Source organism: Trichoderma virens (assembly GCF_000170995.1).
Source record: "Trichoderma virens Gv29-8 chromosome Unknown TRIVIscaffold_4, whole genome shotgun sequence".
NCBI classification, from domain to species: Eukaryota; Fungi; Ascomycota; class Sordariomycetes; order Hypocreales; family Hypocreaceae; genus Trichoderma; species Trichoderma virens.
Genome location: NW_014013745.1, coordinates 1,610,576 through 1,635,608, shown reverse-complemented (window position 1 = coordinate 1,635,608; position 25,033 = coordinate 1,610,576). Strand labels below are relative to the sequence as shown.

Genomic DNA, 25,033 nt, shown 5'->3' with positions numbered 1-25,033 from the left:
CCTTCCGCCTCGCCATGGCCAATAGGCGTCGTGATCCAGGTGCGCCTCCCGCAGATGCGCAAGTCGGCAAAGGTTGGATGGGCATCGCACCGGTTCTGCACCAACAAGGGGGACGAGGTTGATTGCGTCGTTGTAACTTGTTCCCAAGAGTCCTACGCTGCCGCCATGGACACACTGGAGATGAGGGTTTTTTTTTTCTTCTGCCTCTCTTCTGCGACAAAACGAGAAACAATCTTGTCCCGAGGTGTGCCATCAAGGGCACCCGCGTGAGCCGTTGAAACGGCCATGTCCGAGGAATGAAGGGCAACGTACGGCAGCTGGTTCGATAGCACGGCACACCATGGCTAGTGAATACCACTGCCAGCTCAGCTGTTTGGTCGCTGGCAATATCCGGAGCACCCCAGACGATGCCTGTTTAAGCGCTGTGGTACAGAGATGCCGTGCGACGATCTGAGAGCTGGTATCTGCAGGATTAGTTATGCTGTGGCTGTTTTGATTTCAAGGTTCATTTCGGTGGCCCGTCTTGGATGCTGGCTGGCGCCGTGCTATTTTACACCAACGCTGGCACCATGCCGCATACTGTCGCCCATGCAGCTTGTTGCAGCTCGCAAAGGAGCAAGCGCCAATGAATCTGGAGCTGCCAGCGAAACACCACGATGCCATGCCAAGGAGACGCTATCATTTCTCGGCTGGCCTCCTAAATGTTCCGCAGGGCACGGGGGGCATGGGCATGGCGTATACGGTGCTGCGCTGCGCTGCACTGCACTGCACAATACCGTACTCGTATACTGCTGCTGCCACTACTACTACTACCGCATACTGGATGCTAGTGTAGTATACCGCGTGCAATCACCCATATGGTGTCAGCTATTGCATCTTTGCGAGCCAAGAGAAGCGCGGGACTAGTCCACATGACGGCAGTTTGGTGCTCCCAGGGGCGAGAGGATACGACTCGAGGTGGAGCGGGATTTTGCTCAACTACCGACGTGCGTAGTTGCGTATCATGACTACTGTATCTATCAAAGAGCATCATTTCTGGAGGAGCTGGTCAACGGCAAAGGGGGGATGATCAAGGCCAAGAACGCGGGCTGCTAGCCAGAGACGGCCTAGCCTGCCGCTAGCCCCGTCGAGGCATACCCTCGTCGAGACCCACCGCCAGACTTCATCGCTGCATTTCCTGCCTAAGGCACCAAGATCAAGGATCTTGCAATCTCATTTCCCCTTCTCTCCTGGGCATCCATAGAACATTCCAGGGGTCAAGAGAAGATCGCTTGGGCAGTTCTCCATTCTCCATAGCGGACAGCAAGCTGATATCACAGGTGGGAAAGGGGAATTAGATTGGGCAGGAAAAGAAAGGGAGAGCGGCTCGGAAGATGGTCCGCAAGAAGGGCTCTGGAAGCCATTGGCTGGGTGTTTGCCATGTGTCCCAAGCCAATTGATGAAGAAACACTTGCAGGATCTTTTACTTTCCACGGAATTCCTTGAATTGGCCAATCCATGAAGATCAAAAAAAAAAAAAAAAAAAAAAAAAAACACCAACATGCATGCCTTGTATCAAACGAGGAGACTCCAGGGTACACTAGCAGTGTTGCACAACCGCTGTGGCATGAAATGCATGACACGCGATTGAGTTCGTTGACGATTCAGGCAGTGTCGCACAGCGTCTGCAACCCCTCTGCTTCCAGCGCTCAGTGCAATTTACAGCAGGCTACAGAGGGGGGGGGCAGCGGTTGCACAGAAGGAGGGGAGGCCGTCCATGGGCTCATTGGCGGCTGCGATCACGACATAGCATCAATTATGCAGAGCCCTTACTCGCACGGCTGTGAGGAATTGATTGAATCGACTGAGCACGGCGCAAAGGACTTTGAAAAAACCGAATCGTGGACACTGGCCCTGTGACACCATCTCCGTCACCATTACCTGGTCTCAATGCAACACGATAATCGAAAATTTTTCCTTCCTGCTGCTCATGTCTACCCGAGGGGCGAAAAACAGCCCACCACTTTGGCGTCACCTTTGATGCCAATCTGCCCACAAGCGACGCCCCGAGCCCGGCCGTCTTCTTGAGTCACCGCGACAAGGTACAGCGTGGCATCATGGCTCCAGCAAAAGTCGAATGTTCACAGGCTAGCGAGTCCGGCTGGGAATGGGGAAGAGCACTGGGGCCTTGGGGCCCTCCCGCAAGCTCAGCGCCCTAACAGACGCCTGGCGCAATGGCTCGCCTGCCGCTACGGCTGTCGCCAGACTGGAGAAGACCTTGATGATTTGATTTTCATTTGGAGCTGGGCTGATGGCCGTCGCAGCGACGCTATCGCTAGGCCGCGGTCGACGGACCTCCCCGCGCCGGTCGCTACGAAACTCTGCGTCTGGTGCTTTTCTGAGCGTTAGCTGTTGAGGCAGGCAGCATAAAAATTTTCATGGGCGCGCACAAGGCATGCAGGACAAGCCACACCCAGGCTGTGTGAAAAATTTTGGCAGAGAGAGCCTTGGAGCGTAGGTGTTGCGTACGGCAGCAAATCAGCCACGACGGCGTTGCCTTGCCCGCACACCCCCATGGAGCATAATATTGGCTGTCTTGACGTTCATTTCACATCGACGGCGCTATCTGGACATTTTCTGCAGGGCATGACCCCAAACCCAGGCGGCACGCCCCCCCGTACTCAGCGCTGTGGTGAAGCTGTACTATGTATGGTCCTCAAGGTGGTCCTCAAGGTCCTCCATGTCCTGTATGGCCAGCATCCATCCATCGCACCACCCCCCCTTCAACCCTCTCAATTTTCGTGCTCCACCCCCCCTGTCGTCCTGGACAGTAGCCGTTTCCAGTCTGGATGCGACACTGCAGGCTCCTGAGCACCAGATGCACAAGCAATACTCTGCCCATGCGTGGGCTGATGGCGACGAGTACGTACGAGTACCCTCCCTCCCTCCTCCGCAGCCAGGCAGGTACAGAGCCTGTACAGCGCCCATGCAGCGCTAGCCGTGCCAAACGGTGGTCATCCCTCGTCGCGGCCTCAGTTTTGCAGCGGCTGTGCCCAGGGGGGTGCGCGTACCATACCGGTACCGTTTAGTGCACGCACACACACACACAACTCGCTCTCACTCACTCTTACACAATTTTTTCTCTCTGTCTCTCACAGTCTCTCTTGGTGGGTCCCAACTCGACGCTGGGGTAGCACTAGCACTTCTCCACTTAGGAGGTACCTCCGTACTTCTGCAGCCCCACCGGTACCTCGTCGCAAGTATACTTGTACTCCCCACTTCCCACTCTTCCACCACACCATGCCCACACCACTCAAGTCGCACTCCAGCATCCCAGAAGAGTACATATGCATCCCGTTGCCCTCGCTTCATCTCTCCACTGCTCCTCGTCAACCACCAACTTTCTCCTTCTCAACTTTGCTCTCCTTTCAAGGCATCGCGAAGACTCTTACCAACTCTTTATAATACTCTGACTCTTCGTCCACTCTCTGCTTCTGCCTCTTGGCTCAAACACCACTTCGACTCACGCTTTACATTCGTGACTCCCCCGCCTACTCTACTCTACTCTACTCTTCTATACCAACACCAACAACCAACGCAATGGCTCTCGACATGTGGACACACGAGTTCTGCCTTGCCTGCGACCGACAGGTCCAGGTCGACGGCGACGCCTACTGCTCTGAAGCATGCAAAATGTCCGACTTCGAAAAGACTCCCTCCACTCCCAGCTCGCAGGCCAGCTCGCCCGGCTTCGCTCCTGTCTCCTACGCTAGATCAGGCAGCCTCTCAAGCCGACCTGCTCCCACCAAGTTCTACCTGTCTCCCGCCTACGACTTCAACCAGGCCCAGCCTTACGGCTCAACACCTCGGTCGTCTTCGTCCTTTGGCAGCTACATGTCGGAGATGTCACCTCTCTCCGCGAACCGGGGCCTCACTCCCTCGAGCTCACACAGCAGCCTCTGCTCCATGCAGAGCGTCTCCTCCACCGCCGAGGCAAGCCAACTGTCAGACAAGGCACGCATGGAACTGCGAGCATACGCCGTTTCATTCGAGCAGGTCAGACTGCAGCGCCGGCGATCATACTAAATCACCAACATCCACCATACGAATACACACACTCTACCATTACGCAACTCAATCATACGCAACACAAACATGAAACGATACGAAACCATATTACCATTACTTGCTATACTGTTCTTGTTCATTTGAACAAGGCCTTTTTTTCCTTTACGTCTTTATTTCCCTTGAGTTGTATCAAGACGGACGTTACATGGAGCACCGTATACCCATAAAAGCACTTTTTTGCCTCTTTGGAATTCTTTTTTTAATTGAGCGCACTGTCTTCTCTACAACCCACCTCTTTATTATTTCTTTTGTCACGGAGTTTTATCGCGGAATGATTTGGATTTGACGGGACCCCGCTGCGGGCGTCTGTATACCACAACATAACACAAAGATTGGGCGGAGACTTGATATCAAACCACTGTTTATTATTAGCATGGCACAAGGGAAACACATTTGGGTGCTGGCGGGCAACACATTATGATATTTGGGACATGATCAGCGGCGCAGACCAAGATTTTGGGATCAGAGCAAGAATGATGGCGCAGATAAAGGCAGTCGGCGTGCTGCGGAGCCGCCCGGTCACTGGAAATTTACTGTTTGGACAAAAAGACCAAGGGAAGGGGGAATGGGGGAGGCAAGAGAAGCAAAAAAAGGATGGATTCTTGGAAATTGGATAGCTCAAGCTGAAGATGCTCTGCATCGTCAATGAATAGAAACAACCTGTCTAAGACTTGGTCAAAAACAACGTTTGCACTCCCTTGTCTCGTTCTGTGATGCGCCTTGGTGCTTGTGATTGGGCGGGCTGCCAAAGGCGTGCTCCGGGTGGCGATGTTTGATGCCGACCGTTGACTGTCAGGCTGACTGCGACATCGGATCGACTTGTACGTAAACTCTATCTGTGCGAGCGGCACTAGCAACTATCGTGATGCCCAATCTGCCGCACGCCATGGACGGGCCCAATGAGCCGTCGCTTTACTTTGTGGATCTACGTATTACTATCTGATGCCGTTATCTTGGGGTTCTGTTGCGCTACTTACACCCAGCCCGTGTTTATTACTAGTACTGTAGGCAAGTCTTCGCATAGTTAGTACTAGACACCGCCATGCAACCCGTAATGCAAGGTACTCGGTTGCAAGTGGAAACGCGCAGCCTCTTCCTGGACCGCCCATTCGATTGCGTCCCAATGCGCGATGCCCAGGAGGCGAAGGGGAACTTGGTGTGTCGGCTCAAGGGAAAAGACACCAAAGACCCTGTGGGGGGGAAGAAGCCCAAAGTGCCTACGGTAGCCGTGCCTGACCGGGCTGGGGAGAGAAGATGCGGGATGGAGGAAAATCTACGGAGAGCTGCTATTTGCGGACGGAACTTCAAGGGGGGGCAAATAGTGATGCTATTGTTCCCCTTGGTGATTGAGTTTTTTCGATGTGCCCTGTATTTTGGGGGTTGTTGATTCCTTGGTGTTGTAGTTGGGGAGAGTGGCAAATCAGTTAATTAATTGATCCCTGAAATTCTCACCATTAGTGACGAAACCGCTACGTTTGGTATGGAAATCTTGTTTTTGTCCAGCTATTTGTAATTTTAAAAATTTTTTTTCATTCATGGAATTGTGTACGAAATTCTCACCATCCTTGAGGGTTCCGGCTCAATTGGCTTTTTTGGCATGCATTGCTAGTTTTTTTTTTCTCTGCCTTTTTTTTCCAATTCCTTTTTTGCTGCCTTGGTTGCTCCGTTGCCCGTCCGCGGCTTCGGTATCCGGGCGGATATTGCCTTGCGAAAAAAAAAAAAAAAAAAGCAATTGTGTGGAGAGAACGGACGGACGTGGCCGATGCAAGGCAAGTAGTAGGCAAATTACACGCGGGCTGCCTTTTTTTTCTTCTTCTGCTGCCGTCTCTCTCACTCTACCCCCTGTACAGCGCTGTATTACTTCGTGTATCTACTCAATTGAACGGGCTTTAAACCCCTGTTGCAGGTGCGGTGCGGTTGCTATCAGATGCGCTGCGGCGGACAAGCACACAAACGCCGTGGCGAAGGAGGCCAATGTCGCAGTGCTAATGCCACCGGCAATGCACCCAACGGCTCGACCTGGCCGGAGGGAGAACGGGGGAGCGACGCTGGGCTGCCCAAGCGAGAACGGGGGTGTCAATGCACAGTTGCATCGAATCTGGCGATTTACGAGGAGGAATAGGACTTGTACAGGTTGACAAGGTGCCCAGGCAGCCGTTGGATGTAGATTGCATGAGGTCTGGTGTTGATTAATACTCTTGATGCTGTAAGTGTAAGCTGCCTTGCTGGGGTGCTGGTTAATATGATGCGATACCAAGGCAGACGAGGATGCCTAGTGCAGATGCAACACCCAATTCGCAGTGATGAATCAAGTACAGAGTACAGAGTACAGAGTACCAGGTCATTGTACAAAATATTATACAGAGTGATGCACAACAACACACGTATACAACAGTAATGCATCCAGTGCCAAGAAGCCACCGCGATACGAGCCTATTGCTGATTTGCCCAAATCCCCCAAACCCGGCCTGCCAGCTCATCACCGGCACATACCGGCCCACGATGGAGATGGAGAAGCACAACGCAAATGGCAAAAACAACCCTTGAAAGCTCTTGAAGCTTTTCAGACCCCCGGAAAACGCTGCTGCTGGTCCGGCCACCGGCTGTCCGGAAAGTGGACACTGGAGCCCGCCGGGATGGCACGTAGGAGAGCCGAAAGCTGGGATTTTTGGGTTTTTTTTTCTGCACAAGGTTTGTTGTGCGTTGTTCAACGATGGGGAACTTTACGTATCCAGTTTTTCCTTATTCTGGGTTGGGTCTTCTCCATTGGCTTTGCTGTACAATGCAGCACGGCGAGTGGATTGGACTGGACTGTGGCTGGACGAGGTTTGAGTCGGGGGCAGAGACTTGCGCTTCAGTTTGCGAAGTGCAGTATGGGGACGAGACATTCCACTGCAACAACACGTGCCTGCCATCGTGACGTTTGTATGGCATCAACTCCTCTAACTAAGCTGTACTAGAGAGTGGTTCGATGTTTGAGCTTGGTTCCCGCTTTCTCTGGGGCTGCGGAGCGGAATGTGGATTTGCGATGGAGCTCTTCTCTCGATACTTACACAGAGGGAGGCAAAAAAAAAAAAAAAGGTAGTGCAGTGGACGAGTATACGGATTGACGGAGTACAACAACCCGAAAATCCTGGAGAGAGCTCTTCCCGACGACGCTAATCAGGAGAAGGGGGAAGAGGAAAAAATTTCTCTTCTTGTCAGGCTTAGCTGGGCTGAGCTGGGCTGACTAGCGGCATCGCGGATCTCGATCTAACGCTGCCTAACCTTTGAGGGGGGGAGTGAGATTGTTGACGGGCTCACAAAAAAAATAAGAGAAAAATCAAATCAGGGCAGCATGAAAAGAAGGCTGCAGTAAGATGTGAGACACGATGAAAATTTTTTCTTCTTTTTCGTTCTCCTATTTTTGTGTGGCCCCCCCTTTTCTTCCAATAGTCTTCTATTCGTTTCCCAGGGGTTTGGATGGAAACAAGGTAAGCGAGCAATGTCTCGAGCTGAAAGACGCAATTTCTATTTTTTTTTTTTTTTTTCAATCTACGGGGATCGCCTCTGTCAATCCGAAAAAAGGAAAAAGAAAAGGGAAACACACGATGTACCCCAGCTGTGCATGTAGCTGAACCCGCTTGTCGCCTTGCTCAGCCCCCTTGCACAAAAAAGAACCGCCGTCGAAGGATGAATGTGGCATTTTTGCGGCTTCTCTGTGATGGATTTCTCTCCTTCATCCTTAACTGCCAAAACTCCCCAAAATCACCGTCATGGGACGTTTGACTTTCTGCTTTCCCCTTGGGGCCCGGTGCCCTGTTCTCGGGACCAGCTAATATCAGCCCGAAAAATACAGCCAACATCAGCCAGAAAAATAATCCTCCGTGACAATTACTCCGTTAGCATCCCGCCAACAACATGAAATCATTCCTCTGCCGGCAAATCACGTCTGAGGAATCTCCTGCTGCCGGCGCCTCTGCCGCATCTTGGGCCCGGCTGTCGCTCACCAGACAGAACGATAGCCAGCTCAAAGAGGGAGAGCAGTGCTGAGATGTGGCAAAAGTACCCCAACTGCGGCTTGCTTCAGCCCCGTTGAATGTCAATTTCAAATCGTTGGAGTTGAGCCGGCTGTCGTCCGATTGCCACGTCCAAGCTGGCATCAGAAAACAACCCAGGCAAACGTAATAGTTATGCACAGCATGAAAAAAAAAAAAAAAAAAAAGGCAAGGCAAAAGGAATAAGACGGGACAACTCTTCAGCTCCGTGCCCTCCGGCTTCTCCCTTCCGGCCCTCATCTCACATCGCCCGGCTACGATCCGGCATAAAAAAACTAAATCACACGATCCCCTTTTCTCCTTCCGGTCCCTTTTTTTTATTCTTCCTTCCAGGGGACCAGCCCTACCCTTCGGCACTCGTAGCATTAGACTTTCTGGCCTCCGTTCCCTGCCTGCCTGTCTTCTTACTTTTAACGTTGCCGGATCCTCTCCTCCGTCCTCCGTCGATCCCTGGGAATCTTACGATCGGTGGCGTGAGCCGGGCGCGACCGGCTCTTCCGAGTGGATGCGCTTCCGATTCGCTCACCCATCCGCCCTGGTCCTTTTGTTTCAAGTTGCCCGTTTTTTTTCCACTTCTTGTTTCCGAATTCCCCTGTTGCTCTTCCGTCTGTGACGTGCTGATGCGGTATTCTTAGCATGTCATGCCATGTCGTATCTTGATTGATCTTGTTTCGTCCAAGGGGGGGGAGGGGGGTGCATGAACAATTCTCTGGTGGAATCCGTTACATGACATGAAACGAGAGGCATTACTGCCGTGCTCCATAGACTGGATACACCCCGTTTGTACAGTAAAACGCTGCGCATAAACAGAGTCCTGTATTACTCTGCTTACCGGCCAATGAACCGACATCCAGTCGAGAGACGAGCATAAGCCAAGGGAGTATCTGTAGTCATGCAAGATCCACCACCAAACCAGATCCATCCACCCGTCTCTCTGGATGCTACATCTGCGGTATCATCCACAAGTTGGCCGACTTCACTCGACTTACACCGTCCTGCCACTCGGCATATCGAACTTTTCTAAAAGATGCATATTTCTAAAAATCTTTCCGTCCCCAAGCAAATTAACCTTTGGAAAACTTTCCTTTGGTCTAGACCCTCCCCCCCCTTTCCCCCACGTCCAGCCACAAAAAATCACCAGTTTAGGACACACGCCATGGGCAAACAAACTTTGTCTAAGCATGCCTCTATCAACAAAAGGAGGACAAGCGCCAAACCCCAAGCCTCGGGCCAGCATCGTCTTCGTCCGTGACCGTGCCCTAAAATGTGGGAAAACCTTGAAGCCACCACATCCCGCAAAAGCAAACACCACAAGGACGGAACCGCCTTCCTCATAGCTCCCGCCCCCAAGCTCTTGGCCGGTCCTCGCAAAAGCCACAACCGCGAGCTTGGCGGTTTGGTCAAAGGTCCAGAACCCCAGAAAACCCCAACTTTTCGCCGCCTTTGTATAAGAAGTATTTCTCCGTTAAGGAATGTAAAGGATGGTGGCTGTACTTCAGCTCGTGCCCCATTGAACAACGCCCAAGCAAAGGGGCGTTCCAACCCCATCCATATCCAGCCATTGTCTAGACAAAATAGAGAAGAAGAGCGGAAAAAGCCACGATATCGGCCAACTTCACGATGTAGGCAGCAGCAGCAGCAGCAGCAGCAATTCCAAGTCGGGCCTGCTCCAAAATCCACCTGGCTGAAAATCATAATTCCTTTACGTACCATGATAGACAGACGCCTCCAAGAGGAACATCACAACAAAGTATCGCCAAGAGTTCCTCATCCGCGAGTACATCAGGTAAAAAAAAAAAAAAACAAGCTTCCGACTCCTCGACTCCAGCAGTGGACCTCCCAAAACCAGCCAGTCAATGGCAAACACACAATCAAAACAAACACAAGAGAGGGCAGAAAGACACCTCAGGTCGTCACTTTCACCCCCTAACTGAAATTTGAATCCAAAAAGGGCCGCTCGCATATCAAGCCTCTGCCAATGAGAACCGCAACAAAGCACCTCCTCTTCCCATCCCGCACCCTCCACACCAAAATAAGAAAAACAACCCCCCCCAAAAAAATTTCGTTGACGGGAAAAAAACAACATGCAAAAAGAGCTCACTCAGCTGTGCCACGTAGAAAGCCTCGGCCCGTTCGAATCCACAGCCTGCATCGTCAAACCACAGAAGCAGCGCCATGCCCGGCCGGGATAACGTCATGCATGCTTGTATATGCCTCTGTGCGTCTTATAACATATGAGCCACCATTTTCTGCATCTGGTCGCATCCGTGCCGTGTCCGTGTCGCAGCCTCGTCAGCTCGTAGCTGGGCTTGACATCTGAAAGAAAGGGGTTAAAAAAAGAGGCTGGGCGGTTCTGCAGCTGTAGTGCATATATCCGGAATTCCATCATATTCTACACCACAACACGTATGTTGCGTGTGCGTGTGTCGTGTGAGTGCGCCATCACTCGATCCCCGGCTCTCCCTCCAAGGCGGGGGAAATGCAAGGAGCTGATTGCTGTTCAACATGCAGCTGGCAGAGTGCGTAGCGAATTGGGTGTGGACTTCGTGGGATTGGTTCTTCAGCTGAGGGGCCAGGCCAGCAGACGTGTATAGATGGATGCTCCCGTCTCGTTGGCTGAGAGGCACATCCGGTGGACCGTATGCAGCTCTTACAGCACATTCCCGTATCCTGCATCCTCTCAGCAGCTGTCATTTCACAGTCTCTGTCTGCTTCTGCACAACTGCCCACTAGGCGCTGCCGATGGGACACGGAGCACAAATGATAACAAGATGACCAGGGGAAAATATTACTCGTATGCTTCGCCTGGCCTATCGGTTATGCTTCGAATCCCGACGTGACACTTGGGCGTCGGGGAATGGATGCCGTCCTGAAAGAAGCAATAAATTTTTTTTCATCATCACCATCACCATGCGTCTACATGACATGTGTATCCATCTGCGTAATAAACCATACAAAACTCCAGCATGCCCCGCCCGGCTCACGTACCGTTCCATTGCCAACGAGCGCCTGCATGAAGCGTGCAAATTTCAATACTTTCCTAAACCCATTTCTCCGTCTCCGGCGTGTCTTTATTCATCAGCGAGTTGATTGGAAGGCGTCCCTGGTCACGGCCCTTCTCCATCTAGCCGCCAAAATTCATCTTCAATGTAATGGTTGGCTGTGAAGCCTCGCTTGAAAGCGACTTGTCTGTAGCTCCGGCCGCCGGCCGACCCGATCGGATCACTTCCTCAAGGAATGCTCGCTGACCACTGCTCAGGCCGCCGACAATGGCTCTAAACACCCCTTGATCCACAGCTGCCAGCTCCAGGAGGCGTGTGCTTGTCTCTGCGTAAACCTCCTCGCCCTCTCCCGTAGCTCTCGCCATGAGAGCCGGAATGATCAATGACATGGCAGCAGTGACACGATCAGGCTTGACCGACCTTACGTACAAGCACAGAGCGTGACTGACGAGTGATCGAGCCCGTTCAGGATCCTCAGGCTCCACATTCGTCACAAAGGCCAAGAGTCGTGGGAAGAGATAACGAGCAATGCTGACATCTGCTGCGGAAGGCGCCCCTTGCAGCAGTAGAGATCGTATGCAATTGGCTGCTATTTTGGCCGTCTTGAAACAGAAACAAGGGGGGTTAGTACGTTGGCATCAAGCGTAGTGAGAATGAGGGTTGGTGAGAGTGTGAGGGAGAAGTAGAGTTTTGGGTGGGGTTAGATAAAACATACCATTCGATCTTTGAGGCAGTCTACGACCTCATCTAGATAGCGTGCGACAAGGGGTTCAGTGGCAGGCAATTGATTCGTGCCACTTGTAAGCAGAATTGTCGTGGCCAGCAGGCTGTTCTTCACAGACGTCAGGGAAGTCGGCGTCTCCCGCTTTTGTGCGTTGAGGTAGATGGACAGGAAGCGCCGGAGACAACCTTGCAGCTGGATATCGGTGGCCGACGGTCCTTCAGCCGAGTCTCTTCTCGACCGGGACATGCTGGCGACGAATCGCTTCAGGATGGAAAGCGATTGTGGTACAATGAGTTCCTGGCAGCCGGGCGTAGCGAGGATCGTAGCAAAAATGTGAATTATGCACGCATGCAGGTCCGTTTTGATGATTGAGGGGAACACCTCGGCGGCATCTACGATGGCGTTGAGCGCGGTGCTAATCAGCAAAATGGCCTCCCCGTTCATCTGGTGTCGTGCCGGTGCATTTCCCTCAGACAGACCCGGTAAGATGCCAGACAGGACGAGGACGATGATCCTGGTCAGTTCGAATAGCTGGTCAATGTCCTCAGAGAGATCACCATCGTCATCCGACTGTCTTCGAGCAGAAGGGTGCGTGACACACAAATCTCTGGCAACCTCGACAATAACGCTCTGGACGTCCAAACCTTCCGTCAGTACAAGACGGTCAAGGAGATCCATTGTCTCGGAGAATACGTCAGGCCGGTAGATTGCGTGGCCAGTGACGCTAGGGTGAAGTATCTTCTTGAGGGCTTGGAGAATGGCCAGCATTTGCTCCTGCGTAGCCAGAGAGTTGTCTTGCCCGGGCCGAGTAGCCAAAGCCTCGAACGCGAGGCCGAAGAGCACGAAGAAAAAGGCCACCGGCTCGTCTCGGTAGTTGATGCCTGGTACTTTTGTCTGTCCGTTGGTGGATGTCTCGCTTAGCTCTTTGCCGTCCAGGGCATCAAAGACAAATGCGCTATCTTGTTCAATCAGACTTGCAATTGCATCGACTAGCTTGAGCCATGCGTCTTGGTAGAAGCGAAGCAAAGTCTCACGATTCAACGCCGCATAGATGGTGTCTAGGCTGCCCGACATAGATGGGGGTCCTAGTGTCATTGAGATATCCGGCTCAAACCGAAGACGAGCAAATTCTCGAAGCGCCTCTAGCCAGAGAGGTGTCAGCTTGCCAATGTGTGGCTTGAGAACGTCCAGCAGATACTTTTGCTCGGTGCTGGCCACTTGAAGCTCTGCCCAAGCCGAGAAGACGGATATTTTGACCATGACCTGAGCATTGGAACTGAGACCCTTCAGGTCACCAATGCCGGCATTTTCGTTGTCGCTCGAAAAGTTCTCCAGAGCATTCACAAGTGTCTTCAGGATACGGCCCATTCGATCGACATCGGTAACGATGCCTATTGAGATGAAGCTTGCGCAGACATTGACAGCCTCCGAGGCCAATTCAGGAGATGAATCTGCCGCAAATGCGGGCGTCAGCGCAGAGCTGATTTGGGCCTGGTACTGCTCTAGCAGCATCGCTTCTTCAAAGTCTGGATCTGGTGTCTTGCCAAACATCTTGAGGACTGTGCCGATAATCTTGAGACCCCAGATGCGCAGCTCCAAGACGCCCGATGTTGAGGCAGAAAAGGCCATGCGCACGACGTCCGCAATCCTGTTTTGCAATGCAAGCTGAGCCTTGGACTCTCCATTTGCCGCCACATCCTTGGCGACGATGGCAAATATGTCATAGATGCAACTCATGGCAAATGTCGTTACTTGCCAGCGCAGAGGCTCTGCTTCCGCTGCTGCTTCAGCTTTGTCTTCCTTTGCCCCAGTCGAAGCGGCCGCAAACCCTGCAGCTTCTTCATCTCGTAAATCAGGCAGCCCACCTGTCGTAGACTTGTTAACATCCTTCTCTTCCTCTGGCTTAGCTCTCGTCATTTTCAAAACGGCCTGGAAGCGCTGAAGCCACAAGGAGGTCTCGCTCAGAGATGTCTGGTGTAGCCAGTTTCGAATGATATTTCGGATACCGTCGTGAGATGGGTCAGCATCTAGTACTAGCCACAGTCGGTCTTCGAAACCTTTCTCCGCTTCTCGTAGAACGTCTCGAGGGTCTCGCTTCATGATATTATATAATCCATCCACAGCCATGTCTCGTAGGGTTGCGTGTTCGGACGAGAGGTATTTCTGCAACACCTTGACGTAGTCTCCAAAATGCATCTGTCCAGGGGCGTACAAGGATAGGTGTTCCAAGCAGCCCAAAGCGGCCCTTTCGACGAAGATGTCCTGTTCTTCCTGGAACTGCCCAACCAATGTAAAGATGAGCTCTCGCGATTTGTTGGCATCTTGAAGATCAGGGCCGAGCACGTTGATAAGCGAGTCCACGCATCGTGCAATAGCGGCTGTGGTTGAGAGCTCCATTTCAAAGTTCATCGTAATGGCCGAGGATATTTCAGAGTGATGTGTCTCAGAAACGTAGAGCTGAGCAAGCATGCCCAGGGTGCTCGGGACATAGGTGGCAAAGCTCAAGCCGGCAGCATCTGAGGCTAGTGACAATGCCTCGAGAGCCCAGTAATGAACTACCGGATGGGGGTCGTTGCAAAGTGACATCAATATACCCAGGATAGTCTTCAAATGGTAGCCGGCCGCCATGCCGCCTACTTTGGTTTGGATAGCACCCAGAGCCATTGCGCAGCCTGCTCTAGCGCTGGGCTCCCGATTTCCAACAATCGTGTCAACAAGGTATTTGATTTCCTGGTTTGTAAACGCATTGCCATACACGTTGCACAGTCTCGCAACGGCCGCGTAGCCGAGGCTGCGGACATACTGGTCAGGGTCGAGAACGAAGTCTCTAACAATATCCTGCAATAATCGTTCAACTGCGATGTTGGTGATATCTCCGGATGGGGAGCTAGTTTCCTTTACGGCAACTCTCATCGTGCAGAGAACTGCTGTCGCAAGGTTGGCGTTGATAGCTGCTTTGCGACCCGGGTCTCGTTGAAGAGAGCCTGCGGATGCAAATGTCCTGATCTGCTCGAGGATACTCTCCTGAACCTTGGCCGGGGTTAACGGAAATGCAAAGGCAAATAGCTGTATGGCGTTGTTGATGACTTCGGTAGCTGGAGGGTCGGGATCCGTTGTGCCGTCATCAATGCCGCCAATGTAGAGCATGGAGGCATCGTGCTCTAGACTGCCGCAGACTGGCGATTGCAGTAGGCTATGAATGAAAGCCTCTGAATCACTCTTCCGAATCTCATCTTCCTGTATGGCATTCTCATTTTGACCGGGTAGCGGCTTGACATTGAATCCAGACACAAGACCGGTTATTCCAAAGCCCGTGTTGTCGCCAACATCCCAAATAGACTCAAAGGTGCCAGCGGCATTTGCTATCGACGCGCTCAACGAGTTGGGTGTGTAGTTATCGGGGTCAGCAAAGAGAGATATCGCAAGAGTCAGCAGATTTGACTGCAAGAGGGCTTCGCTGCCTCCCGCTGGGCTCAGGTTAACCAATTTGATATAGCACTGCAAAACCCTGCGCTGTACCATTCTGTCCAGATCCTGTAATTGAAGAGCGGGGGTTAGTCTCTGCGAGATGTCCTCGGTAACCTTCTTCGATGGCAGTGTCTTTAAGAACGCTGTTGTGCTTTGGAGCATCGCCGCAATACGTTTGGAGACATCAACTGTGAGGAGTCGATTGTTGAACTGGAGAAATGACAGAATGGATCCTAGAGCGCATTCTCTCACATGAGTGAGGAATGATGCCTCAAGAAGACTCCTGGCTGAAGTATTATCCTTGGCCAGGGGCTTTGGCAATGCGTTCTTCCAGAGCAAGAGCAGCTGCGACAGGTGAATCTTGACAAAGTTTGGACCCAAAGACATAAGACCGCCAATGAGAATCCAAGCTACTTGGATTTGTGTGCTGGAAACCCGAAGCTCTGACTGGCTGCTAGATTTAAGCAGATTTGTTGCCATTGTCAGGACTCGGCTATTAACATCGAGAGAGCCGTGCAGTGGGCGAGAAGGGCTGGCGCTTAGAGTGGCGGCCAATCCATGGGCGAATCCAATGCACCGTCTGGGAGAGTTGCGTCCTGTTCCCAGTAGAGTCAATTCCCGGCTGAGACTGTTCATGCAGACTGAGAGGCAAGGCAGCAGTTGTTGAGGGCATGCAAGAACAAAAGTCTTCATACAATGCGACGCAAACACCTGTACCGAATAGCTCGGGTGCTGGAGAACCTGCAGAAGCCCGTCCCGGCAAGACTCTGCAAAACTGTTTGCAGCAGACCCGAGCGACTTGATTAGCGATGCGACAGCATTAAGAGCAGCGATAAGAGTGTGCTTTTGAGGCTCTGGTCTTTCAGCCAATGCCTGGGGGTAATTCTTCAACACGCCGCTAATCAAAGATTCCGCCGCAGATGTCTGGCCAGATTCGCCCAGAATCTTGCGTCCGATTACATCCTGAATGATTGCATCCACAATCTTCCTAGATATTAACAACCGGTAGCGGTTGTTGCTGATGGTTGTGGCGCCGAGAACATCGACGGACAAACTCTCCACTATGCTGAGATAATTGGTCTGCACCGTTCTCTCACCGAGGCGGCGGAAGAGTTTACCGTAGCACACTCCGATCGCCGCACGAGTTTTGTTCGTAGTTGCAGCCTTGACATAATGCCCGGCCAAAACCTTCAAGATATCATGGAATGATAGAGCAAGGTCCTGGCTCCGCCTTGCGCCGGGAGCCGGACTCGACGAGCGGGAGGGGATCTCGTCATCATCCCCAGCAATACTAGGATGCGTGGATGCCCGCTTCAGCTTAGTTCTGGCCTTTTTATTCTTTGCAGCGGCTTCTGCAGCGTTGGACTCTGAATACCCTTGCACCAAGGCCTCTGCGAAACAACTGGCCATAGCGTTCCGAACCTTTGCAGAGGATGAATCGGCAGCCTTGAACATTGCCGTCTCCAGTTTGTCGAAATCGGTCGAATTCTTAAAGTATGTGGTGTGCTTCACCAAAGCTTTGAGGCACCTGCACGCAGATGCAACAACGAGGGTTCCCTTATCACCAGCGGCATGGCTCCTCGCCTGCTTCCACACATCCCTCGAGATGTATTCATCCATGGATCCCTCGACCATGATGACAATCTTCTCCAAGGCGGTAAACACCGCCGCTCTTATCCCAGCATTGCTCGAGGCCGATTTCAGCAGCTTCAACAACGTTGTGCATACCAGCTGATGCAGCCCAATGGCGCTGTCACCAGCAGAGGCAAACACATCGCCCAGGCAGCTAACAGCCGCATGCTTTGCGCGCGTCTCGCCATCCGACTTTGATTTTCCTCCTGCCGCTATCGCCACAAGGTCGTTTATCGTCTCGAACAGCAGCTTCCTGTCGCCCTTGCCGAAAATGTGTGCCAGGCAAGCTCCCAGGTTGTTTCTGATGACTCGTGACGGCTGCGGGGCGGAGAGGTTGATGATCTGGAATATTTCGCGCTTAAGATAGAACTGCTGAGCCGTGCAGTCGTCCGCTGAGAGCCCTAGCACGTGCTTCCTCAGGCCCGAGACAAACGTGAGAAGGAAGAGATCCTGCTGCTCAGCGGGTAGTGCTTGAAGCTTGGGGAGATCCAGCTCCGGGTTCGCAGTGGCAGAATCGACAGCGACGCTGGTCTGCCCGCTCGCACTGGGAGCTTCGGGCTCCTGGCTCGACGACATGGCGGGAACACGGAGTCGTCAGAGGGGCCCGGTTTAGTCGTGTAATATTTCTATATCGTCTCGTCTCGGCTCGTCCTGTATCGTCTTTCGCTATGATGTCTTTGATAGGGGGATGGCCAGCTATCCAAGTATGATGATGGGCATCGACACTAGCGGTGGTGCAATGACCAATCAGCAGGCGGTTGTGGCCCTGGATGGGCAGCCTTCCGCCCCAAGCTCCAGGGAAGATTATTAACCCGGCGCATTCCAGGAACATGCCATATTGTATGCCTCAAATTGAAGCCTTGGAAGAAGACGAAGAAAAAAAGGCTGTAAGGCCTTGAAGCAACTGGAAAGATTTTGGTTCATGGCCTATTCTGAGAAAACGTTAGGATGAACCCCGCAAGGACATTTTCGCTGGCGAGGAAGTCTCTTCTTTCCCCCAGCAGTGTTTTATGCCCGTCATGTTCCAGGTCATTTGGAGCAACGGCGTCTCAGTATGCCGGACATAACAAATGGTCCAAGACGAAGCACATCAAGGCGGTGACGGACAAGAAGAAAATGACTGAACGCGTTTCGTTTACAAAGCTCATCACCATGTACTCAAAAAGTGAGTGACGCTAAGCTCTCTTCATAAGCACTCTTAGACGCCTCCATCTGACATTTGATATAAAAAAGTGTATGGTGAGGATATCAGGTTCAATCCGCAACTGGCAAATGCGGTTGCAGCAGCAACAAAAGGTACAGCCTAGACTCGTTACTCTATCACCCCCAGCAAGCAGGGCTCATCTAATTCGTAAAATCAGCAAGCGTGCCAAAGTCATTAATCGAGGGGGCCATTGCACGAGGCCAGGGCCGCTCTGCAACCGGCGCACAGCTTGAACCCATGACCATGGAGATTCTCATGCCGCCTAATATTGCCCTGGTTGCTGACATCGAGACGGATAACAAGACGCGCAGCTTACACGACCTCAAGTTTGTAGTCAAAAAGGCCGGTGGGCTTGTGGGATCAACAGCGTTTTACTTTTCAAGACGCGGACGTGCGGTGTTTAAACCTAGGGATGGCGGTCCATCCCTATCAGACGTCCTAGAGGAAGCAATCGAGCATGAGGGCACGGAAGACGTCGAAGAGCACCCTGACGGCGGGTACTTGATTTGGACGGAGCCGTCCAAGCTCATGGCCATCACCGAGGCCATTTCCAAGCGATTTGAGCTCGAGGTTGTCGAGTCTGAGATCATGTGGGCCGCGAATGAAGATACCCAGGCCGACGTCGACTCGGCCGAATTGGTCGAAAGCTTGAATACCCTGCTTTCCGGCCTTAGAGAATACACCGAGGTCAGGGCTCTCTTTGCCAACATTCGCCAAGGCACCATCACAGACGACGAATGGGACAAGCTGGAGAGGCACATTGATATATAAAACCGCAACAGAAACACAAGTCGTATATTATACAAGAATCACCCCAAGCCATTAGAGTTGAATTTTGCCTTTCCTGGTCCCTCTTTTCTTCAGCCTGAACGCCAACCATGATTTTGTCCTGTTCTCGCCAATAGCGCCCATCCACACAAACTCGATATAATACAGCCCAAATTTTTCTCCCATTTGATCGCAAGCCTCCGTATAATTAGACGCAGTGGTACTTTGCAATACCATTAGGGGCTGCTCTCGTTCCTCTGCGCCTGCTGCGCCTGTTGTCGCTGCTTCTCCTCCAAGAGAGCCTGTCGAAGCTTCTGTCGGGCCACGATTCTCTCGTACTCTGCTTTGACTTCCTCTCTATCCTGCGGCAGCTTGTTGCATTCTTCGGGCTTCGGCCAGAAGTCATTTACAGTAAAGCGATTGTCCAGGTTCGTTCCGAAGTAGTACATGATCCCAATGGGGAACAGCAGGTACGTGCCGAACTGTTTCGGAGGGGACAAGAGTCAGGAATCGTCGTCAATGTTGGAGGCATAGCAGCTTACCTTGAAGACTTCGAGATTTAGGCCACCCATTTTGAATAAGAATTGCTGTATGTCGAGATGCTGATTGGATAATGCGCAAACGTCAAATCTCGAAAACTGGATGCTGTTGGATGACGAGAAGTTCCTCTTAGATGCATCTACATCATAACCCCGATAAAGCGGTAGCTGTGCAACCCCGCCAACTCAACCCCCACTCCTCACACCAGTGTCTGCAAGAATCAGCTGATAATCGATCTGACTCGGGAGTTGTTGTTACTGTTGCTCATGGCCGCAATTAAGCAATGGCAAATTCAAAGAAACCATACAGGATCGCATACTATGTGTATTTATCAGGGTTTATCCTGGTTATGACTATACATATACAATTTTGATCGGCTGCGAACAAAAAGACTTGTTTGGTAAATGATGTTTATAATATAACGTCGCCTGGACACGAGGCCATCCCCAACCGTGCTCATTCTCTCATGAACAAAAAAACAAACCACATGAATCCCTCGCAAAAGAACAACGCCATCGAGATTTCCATTTCCTTAGAATCCAAAACCCGTACCCACAAAGCTTCATAGTAAGCTGAGATAGGAAACCAAACCCTCCGCCCGAGACAAGACGCCAGTAAGTTCCGTATACCAAGAAACGCATCACTGAGTGGCACCATTCCTTTCCCTTTCCCTTTCTGCCTGTGCCTCCTCCATCATGAAACGCTCAGTGAAACTTCGAGGCGTCCCTGTAAAGCCGGGCTGGACAACACTAGCACGGAAACTGCTGAGGTCGCCCTCATCCATTCCGCTTCGGCCGTCCAGGCCCCCCACAAAAGTATTAAACTGGCCTAATGAGGCCGCCCTCGCATGCACCTCCGGATTGCGCACAACAGGCATGATGACAGGGCGACCTTTGTATGATCCAAGAGACCCAGGCTGAAATCTAGACACGGTGGCCATGGAATTCTCCAACCTAGGCCGCATGATGGAGACTGCCGGTGAGGTTGAGTAGAGGGTTGGTTGACTTGGTCGACTCATATTCGGCACGTCATCTTGAGATTCGTCGTCGGAAGGTTCGTCCTCGTCTTGCGGGGGAGGCGCTCTTTCGCGGGGTTTTGGTGGAGCACTTAGACCACCAGGTTCGAACTCAAACATATCATCATCATCGCCATAATCGTCCATGCTCTCATCTTCCACAGAAGCTGGATTTCGGTTCTCCCTAGGATTGCTGGGTTGGCTGGGAAGGGGGCGTGGTTTGTCTTGTGTAGATTTCGCAGCTGAGAGTCCGTTGCTCACTCTCGCCTCCGGCAATTGAGTAACTGAAACTGACGCAGACTTTTGGGCGGCAGAAGGCTTGCGTTTGCCCATGGCGAGATAGTCACCCTCGTCGTCTGAAGAGTCATCGGCATCCTTGCCGTTTTCTGATCCATGGTTGTTGACGTCATTAGATGCTGCAGATGTCACATTGCTGCCTTGAACAACTCCCGCTGAAGGAGTGTCTATTCTTGGATTTTCCGCCGCAGATGTAGACTGATCGGCAGAGATGGGCTTCTCTGGAGCTGGAATATTCGTGCTGTCTTGCTGAGACTTGGCCCCGTCCGTCTCGGGATTGACGACTGTCCAAACTGTACCTTCCTCTGCAGGCGCCCTGGACAAAGCTCTCAGCGCCTCGGTAGAAGAGCTTTTCCGAACTGGGGGCTCCCATTCATCGATATCGCCGCCCAGGAGCATGTCGGAGGCAATTGGCTCGTCTTCCAGTGCTGGTTCCGATGCGGCGGGAGTGATGAATTCAACCTGTTGAGGCGATGACGTAGGCAGCACCTCTGCACCCATGAACTCGAACCGGACTCGCCTTGGGCTCTGGGGAGGCTTGGATATACTAGAGGAGCGTCGCAGGGCGCTTCTTCTGGTCTTGGAATCGCTCTTATCCGAGTTGACAGACGAGGTTGACTCCTCAGTGGTGGTCCTGACGAGGCGGTGCGCCTCGCCTGGAGCCTGTGCGTCTGCCGGAGTCTCGCTGTTGCCTGTGGTTGTAAGGCCACCATCCGCGGTGATATCATGGTCCGTGGCAGTGCCGTTGTCGGCAGCTAGTGGTGCCATTACAGGCAGCAATGGGAAGGCAAGCGTTGTCTGTGTCGAAGTTGTCGTGGCCGTTGTCGTGGCCGTTGAGGCGACAGTCGAGGTGGCAACAGGTCGGCGATCGTGCGGAGGGGAGCTGTCCAGCAGGGGCAGATAGCTTGGCGTAAAGAGACCCTGCAACTCCGTCTCCCGCTCGCGCGAGCTGCTATTGGGAGCCTCGATACGAGCAGCAACCTCAGGCGCCAGAGCCTGTTGGAATGCAGCCGGGTCAGGTGTTTGTGAGTCAGCGGCCTCCAGCTCGGGGCGGAGTGTCGGGTAGTTGGCAAAGGACGGCGCAATGGCCTGCTGGATGCTGGTTGCGACGCTGGGGTTGACGCCGGTGAGAAGGTCGTGGTAGTAGCGCTGGAAGTCGGAGATGAGGTCGCAGCGGTAGGCAAGCATCTTGCCCTCCAAGTCATCCAGCTTGGTGTGGAGGCTGCTGAGCAACGTCGCCTCCATGGCTAACAAGAGGCTGCAAGCGGACTGGAGCGTGTCAATGGCCTTGATCTGCGCATGACGCTAGGCAGGGCGGGGATGGAAGGCGGCCGCTGGTTTGGAGCCGACAAACTCTATGCACCGTGACCAGAAAAAGAATCGGTTTGAGTTCCGTCTTGGAGACGAGATTGAAAAGCACAGCCAGGTCTATGTAGATCCGGGCAGCGAACAAGTGGGTTAACTACATGTATGGGCATTTACATAGCGCGGGCTCTTCCCCCCACCCTCTGGCCTGCCCGTGACCTCTCTCTATCCAGGCAAGAAAGGGCTATTATTATTGCGATTTTTCATCATGCACCCCGAGATTTCTTCATTGCGCCGATCCAGGATATCATTTAAACCCTCGTCTCATGGTAATCGACACTGTCTGCAAGGTTTGGCTTCCGAAAGAGCAGGGCGAGGTTGGGCGTTTTGATCCGTTGATTTGAGGGGGCTTACGCTAGGCAGATACTAGGTTGGCAATTCAATCGGATATCGTCGAGACATCGCACCAACCACGCCGCGCCGTTGGAGCGACTTGAGCGCTTCCGTGTCCTGCCACGATAAGATGGAATAAACGGAAACCCTGAGCAGCAGCAAATCAGCATTGCCGCCTGCAGGTGCCCACCGTCTGCAGTGGAAGGGAAAAAGCCTTGGTTCTGGTGACCCCTTCCAAGACTCTGGCAATGGAGCTGCCCGGCATGTCTGGATGTGGCAGACCACCTTTTCGGGCCCCGGATATTCCAGGTTGCTTCCAGACCCAACAGAGACCTGAGCCAAGCCCTCCGTGCCCCCAACAAGGCCTGAGGAGCGTGGGCAGGCGTGGGCAAGCGTGGGATACAGAGGGGGTTAGGGTGCTGCTCATGCATCATGCTGCAGATCTCCCCTGTTGGTTCGGTGAGGCGGCAACCCCTCATCTATCATCTCTCCTCTATCCCGGCAGCACGCGGACAACCATGGAGCTTTGTGAAGCCACCCAGCCTGGCCGGTGTGCCTGTGGTGCTGGCTTGGCTGCTTTGCGGAGCCTCTTGGATGCGTACAAACATGATTTGTTTCTTTGTGTGCCGTATGCCCAGCCTTTGAACTTACTCATGCCTTAGTAGTAGATACCACTTTGTGAGCTTGGAATACGACGCCAGACTTGCTAAATAGGGCGAATGACGGCCACCCACGGCTTGCTGATCCTGTGGCCCGCATATGTGCGTATCCGTTCAATGGAATATTAGTGTCTCACACTCAATGCAACTTAGTAGGCACATGGCGTTGCAACAATTGTCGTGCCGCTACCGAACCAAGCTTGTCTACTGGACAAATATGGTGTCACTTACGCCATCGGCTTTGTATAATGGGAATCAGGATAAGATACGGGACACTCCTAGATAACCTCTAAGAATAACTAAAATCGCCATTCAATGCTTGCAGTCTCGGCAGTCTCGAGCGGCAGGCATGTGAGCGGATGCGACACTACCGGGATTTATTAACTCAACCGTTTGCAACCACACGGATTCGGATTCGAGGCCGAGAATGTACTCGTAGGTTCAATGCTGTGTGGCTGATGGCCAGCGATCGTTGTACCTGAGACTGCTGTGGGTTCAGTGCTGATCGCCACCATCGGCAGCTGCATCAAAGCTTCAGACCCTGAAATCCAGCAAGCGACCTATGTCTCATGGGCCTCTGATTGCCCTGTAATAACCAGAATCGCAGAGCCCACACTTGAGAGCACATGACAATGCCTCGTATCTACAGCGGCTCCGGGGCTGTGGCTAGGGTGGCTAGTGCTTGACGTGCCTCACCGATAGCTCACACCGCTTTCCCCGTCTTGGACATTCCTGACAAGGTTCCGAAATTCTGCCCATAGCCTCGCCATGTTGTGGACCGTGCCGGCTGCGCGTGGTCGCTCTCGCTGATGTCCCCTTTGGCCATCAACATCTTTCACTAAATCCCATCGAGCAGGGAATCCGACGGACACGGAATTACTTCACACTCTTCCACTCCATTGCGGCGATATTCCCAGCATGTCAACCATTCCGACCTCGGCCCTGCAATCGGGGTCTCCACCCATCATCCCGCTGCCGTTCAATGCCAAACAGCCCGAGAAGGTTACGCTGTATCCGTTATCCAACTACACATTTGGTGTCAAGGAGACCCAGCCAGAGGAGGATCCGTCTGTAATCGCCCGTCTGAAGCGCCTGGAAGAACATTTCAGTGAACATGGCATGCGCCGCACCTGTGAAGGCATCCTGGTGTGCCACGAGCACAACCACCCCCATATCCTGATGCTGCAGATCGCAAACGCGTTCTTCAAGCTCCCTGGAGACTACCTGCGGCCAGAAGACGACGAGGTGGAAGGGTTCAAAGCTCGGCTGGACGAAAGGCTTGCGCCGGTGGGCCGATTGGGCGAAGGTGAGGAGGCCGGTGACTGGGAGGTTGGTGAGTGTCTCGCGCAGTTTTGGAGACCAAACTTCGAGACTTTCATGTATCCCTTTATCCCTGCGCACGTTACACGGCCCAAGGAGTGCAAGAAGTTTTATTTTATTCAGCTGCCCAAGAGTAGTAGGTTCCATCTTTTCTCCGAGCAGGTTGTCACACATGTTAACGTTTCCCCTTTCGCAAAGAAGTGCTCAGCGTGCCCAAAAACATGAAGCTCCTTGCCGTCCCGTTATTCGAGCTCTACGACAACACCGCTAGATATGGGCCTCAGCTGTCTGCCATCCCTCACCTCCTCAGCCGATACAACTTTGAGTTCGTCGATGAGAATGGAGATGTTGTTGCCGCAACCCCTGGCTCAGGTGCCCCTGATGGATATGTGCCCAAACCCAAGGTCTTGGCGGGGGATGATACGGATATGGTTGAGGAGAATGGGACGCATTAATCAAGGTGACTGGCATATTGGAAAAAAACATGGCGATGGTGTTTGGCGTATAGGTAAAATGACTGTACAATTTTCGAAAGTTCCGGGCTGTCTATTTCCATGCAGAC

The 25,033-nt window shown here is 52.6% G+C and overlaps 6 protein-coding genes across 6 annotated transcripts; 3 read left to right on the top strand and 3 right to left on the bottom strand.

Annotated features, from left to right (window-relative positions):
- Positions 1-3,378: 3,378 nt before the first annotated feature.
- TRIVIDRAFT_186038 (uncharacterized protein) lies at positions 3,379-4,784 on the top strand (the record flags this gene model as incomplete). Its single annotated transcript, XM_014103445.1, has 1 exon — positions 3,379-4,784. The coding sequence occupies one exon, from the start codon at positions 3,580-3,582 to the stop codon at positions 4,063-4,065; it is 486 nt and encodes a 161-aa protein (XP_013958920.1).
- A 6,484-nt stretch (positions 4,785-11,268) lies between these two features.
- On the bottom strand, positions 11,269-17,546 carry TRIVIDRAFT_61491 (uncharacterized protein; the record flags this gene model as incomplete). Its single annotated transcript, XM_014103444.1, has 2 exons — positions 11,269-11,748; positions 11,862-17,546. 2 exons carry the CDS (start codon positions 17,544-17,546, stop codon positions 11,269-11,271), a joined length of 6,165 nt encoding a protein of 2,054 aa, XP_013958919.1.
- A 372-nt stretch (positions 17,547-17,918) lies between these two features.
- TRIVIDRAFT_30598 (uncharacterized protein) lies at positions 17,919-18,945 on the top strand (the record flags this gene model as incomplete). The annotated part of the gene is made up of 3 exons (XM_014103443.1): positions 17,919-18,135; positions 18,204-18,266; positions 18,332-18,945. The coding sequence occupies 3 exons, from the start codon at positions 17,919-17,921 to the stop codon at positions 18,943-18,945; spliced, it is 894 nt and encodes a 297-aa protein (XP_013958918.1).
- Positions 18,946-19,244: 299 nt separating this feature from the next.
- On the bottom strand, positions 19,245-19,514 carry TRIVIDRAFT_27562 (uncharacterized protein; the record flags this gene model as incomplete). Its single annotated transcript, XM_014103442.1, has 2 exons — positions 19,245-19,424; positions 19,485-19,514. Coding segments are annotated over 2 exons (210 nt in total), but the record flags the coding sequence as incomplete, so codon positions are not given.
- A 608-nt stretch (positions 19,515-20,122) lies between these two features.
- On the bottom strand, positions 20,123-22,039 carry TRIVIDRAFT_61489 (uncharacterized protein; the record flags this gene model as incomplete). The annotated part of the gene is made up of 1 exon (XM_014103441.1): positions 20,123-22,039. One exon carries the CDS (start codon positions 22,037-22,039, stop codon positions 20,123-20,125), a length of 1,917 nt encoding a protein of 638 aa, XP_013958916.1.
- A 2,030-nt stretch (positions 22,040-24,069) lies between these two features.
- Positions 24,070-24,926, top strand: TRIVIDRAFT_30132 (uncharacterized protein; the record flags this gene model as incomplete). Its single annotated transcript, XM_014103440.1, has 2 exons — positions 24,070-24,607; positions 24,670-24,926. The coding sequence occupies 2 exons, from the start codon at positions 24,070-24,072 to the stop codon at positions 24,924-24,926; spliced, it is 795 nt and encodes a 264-aa protein (XP_013958915.1).
- Between the last annotated feature and the right edge of the window lie 107 nt (positions 24,927-25,033).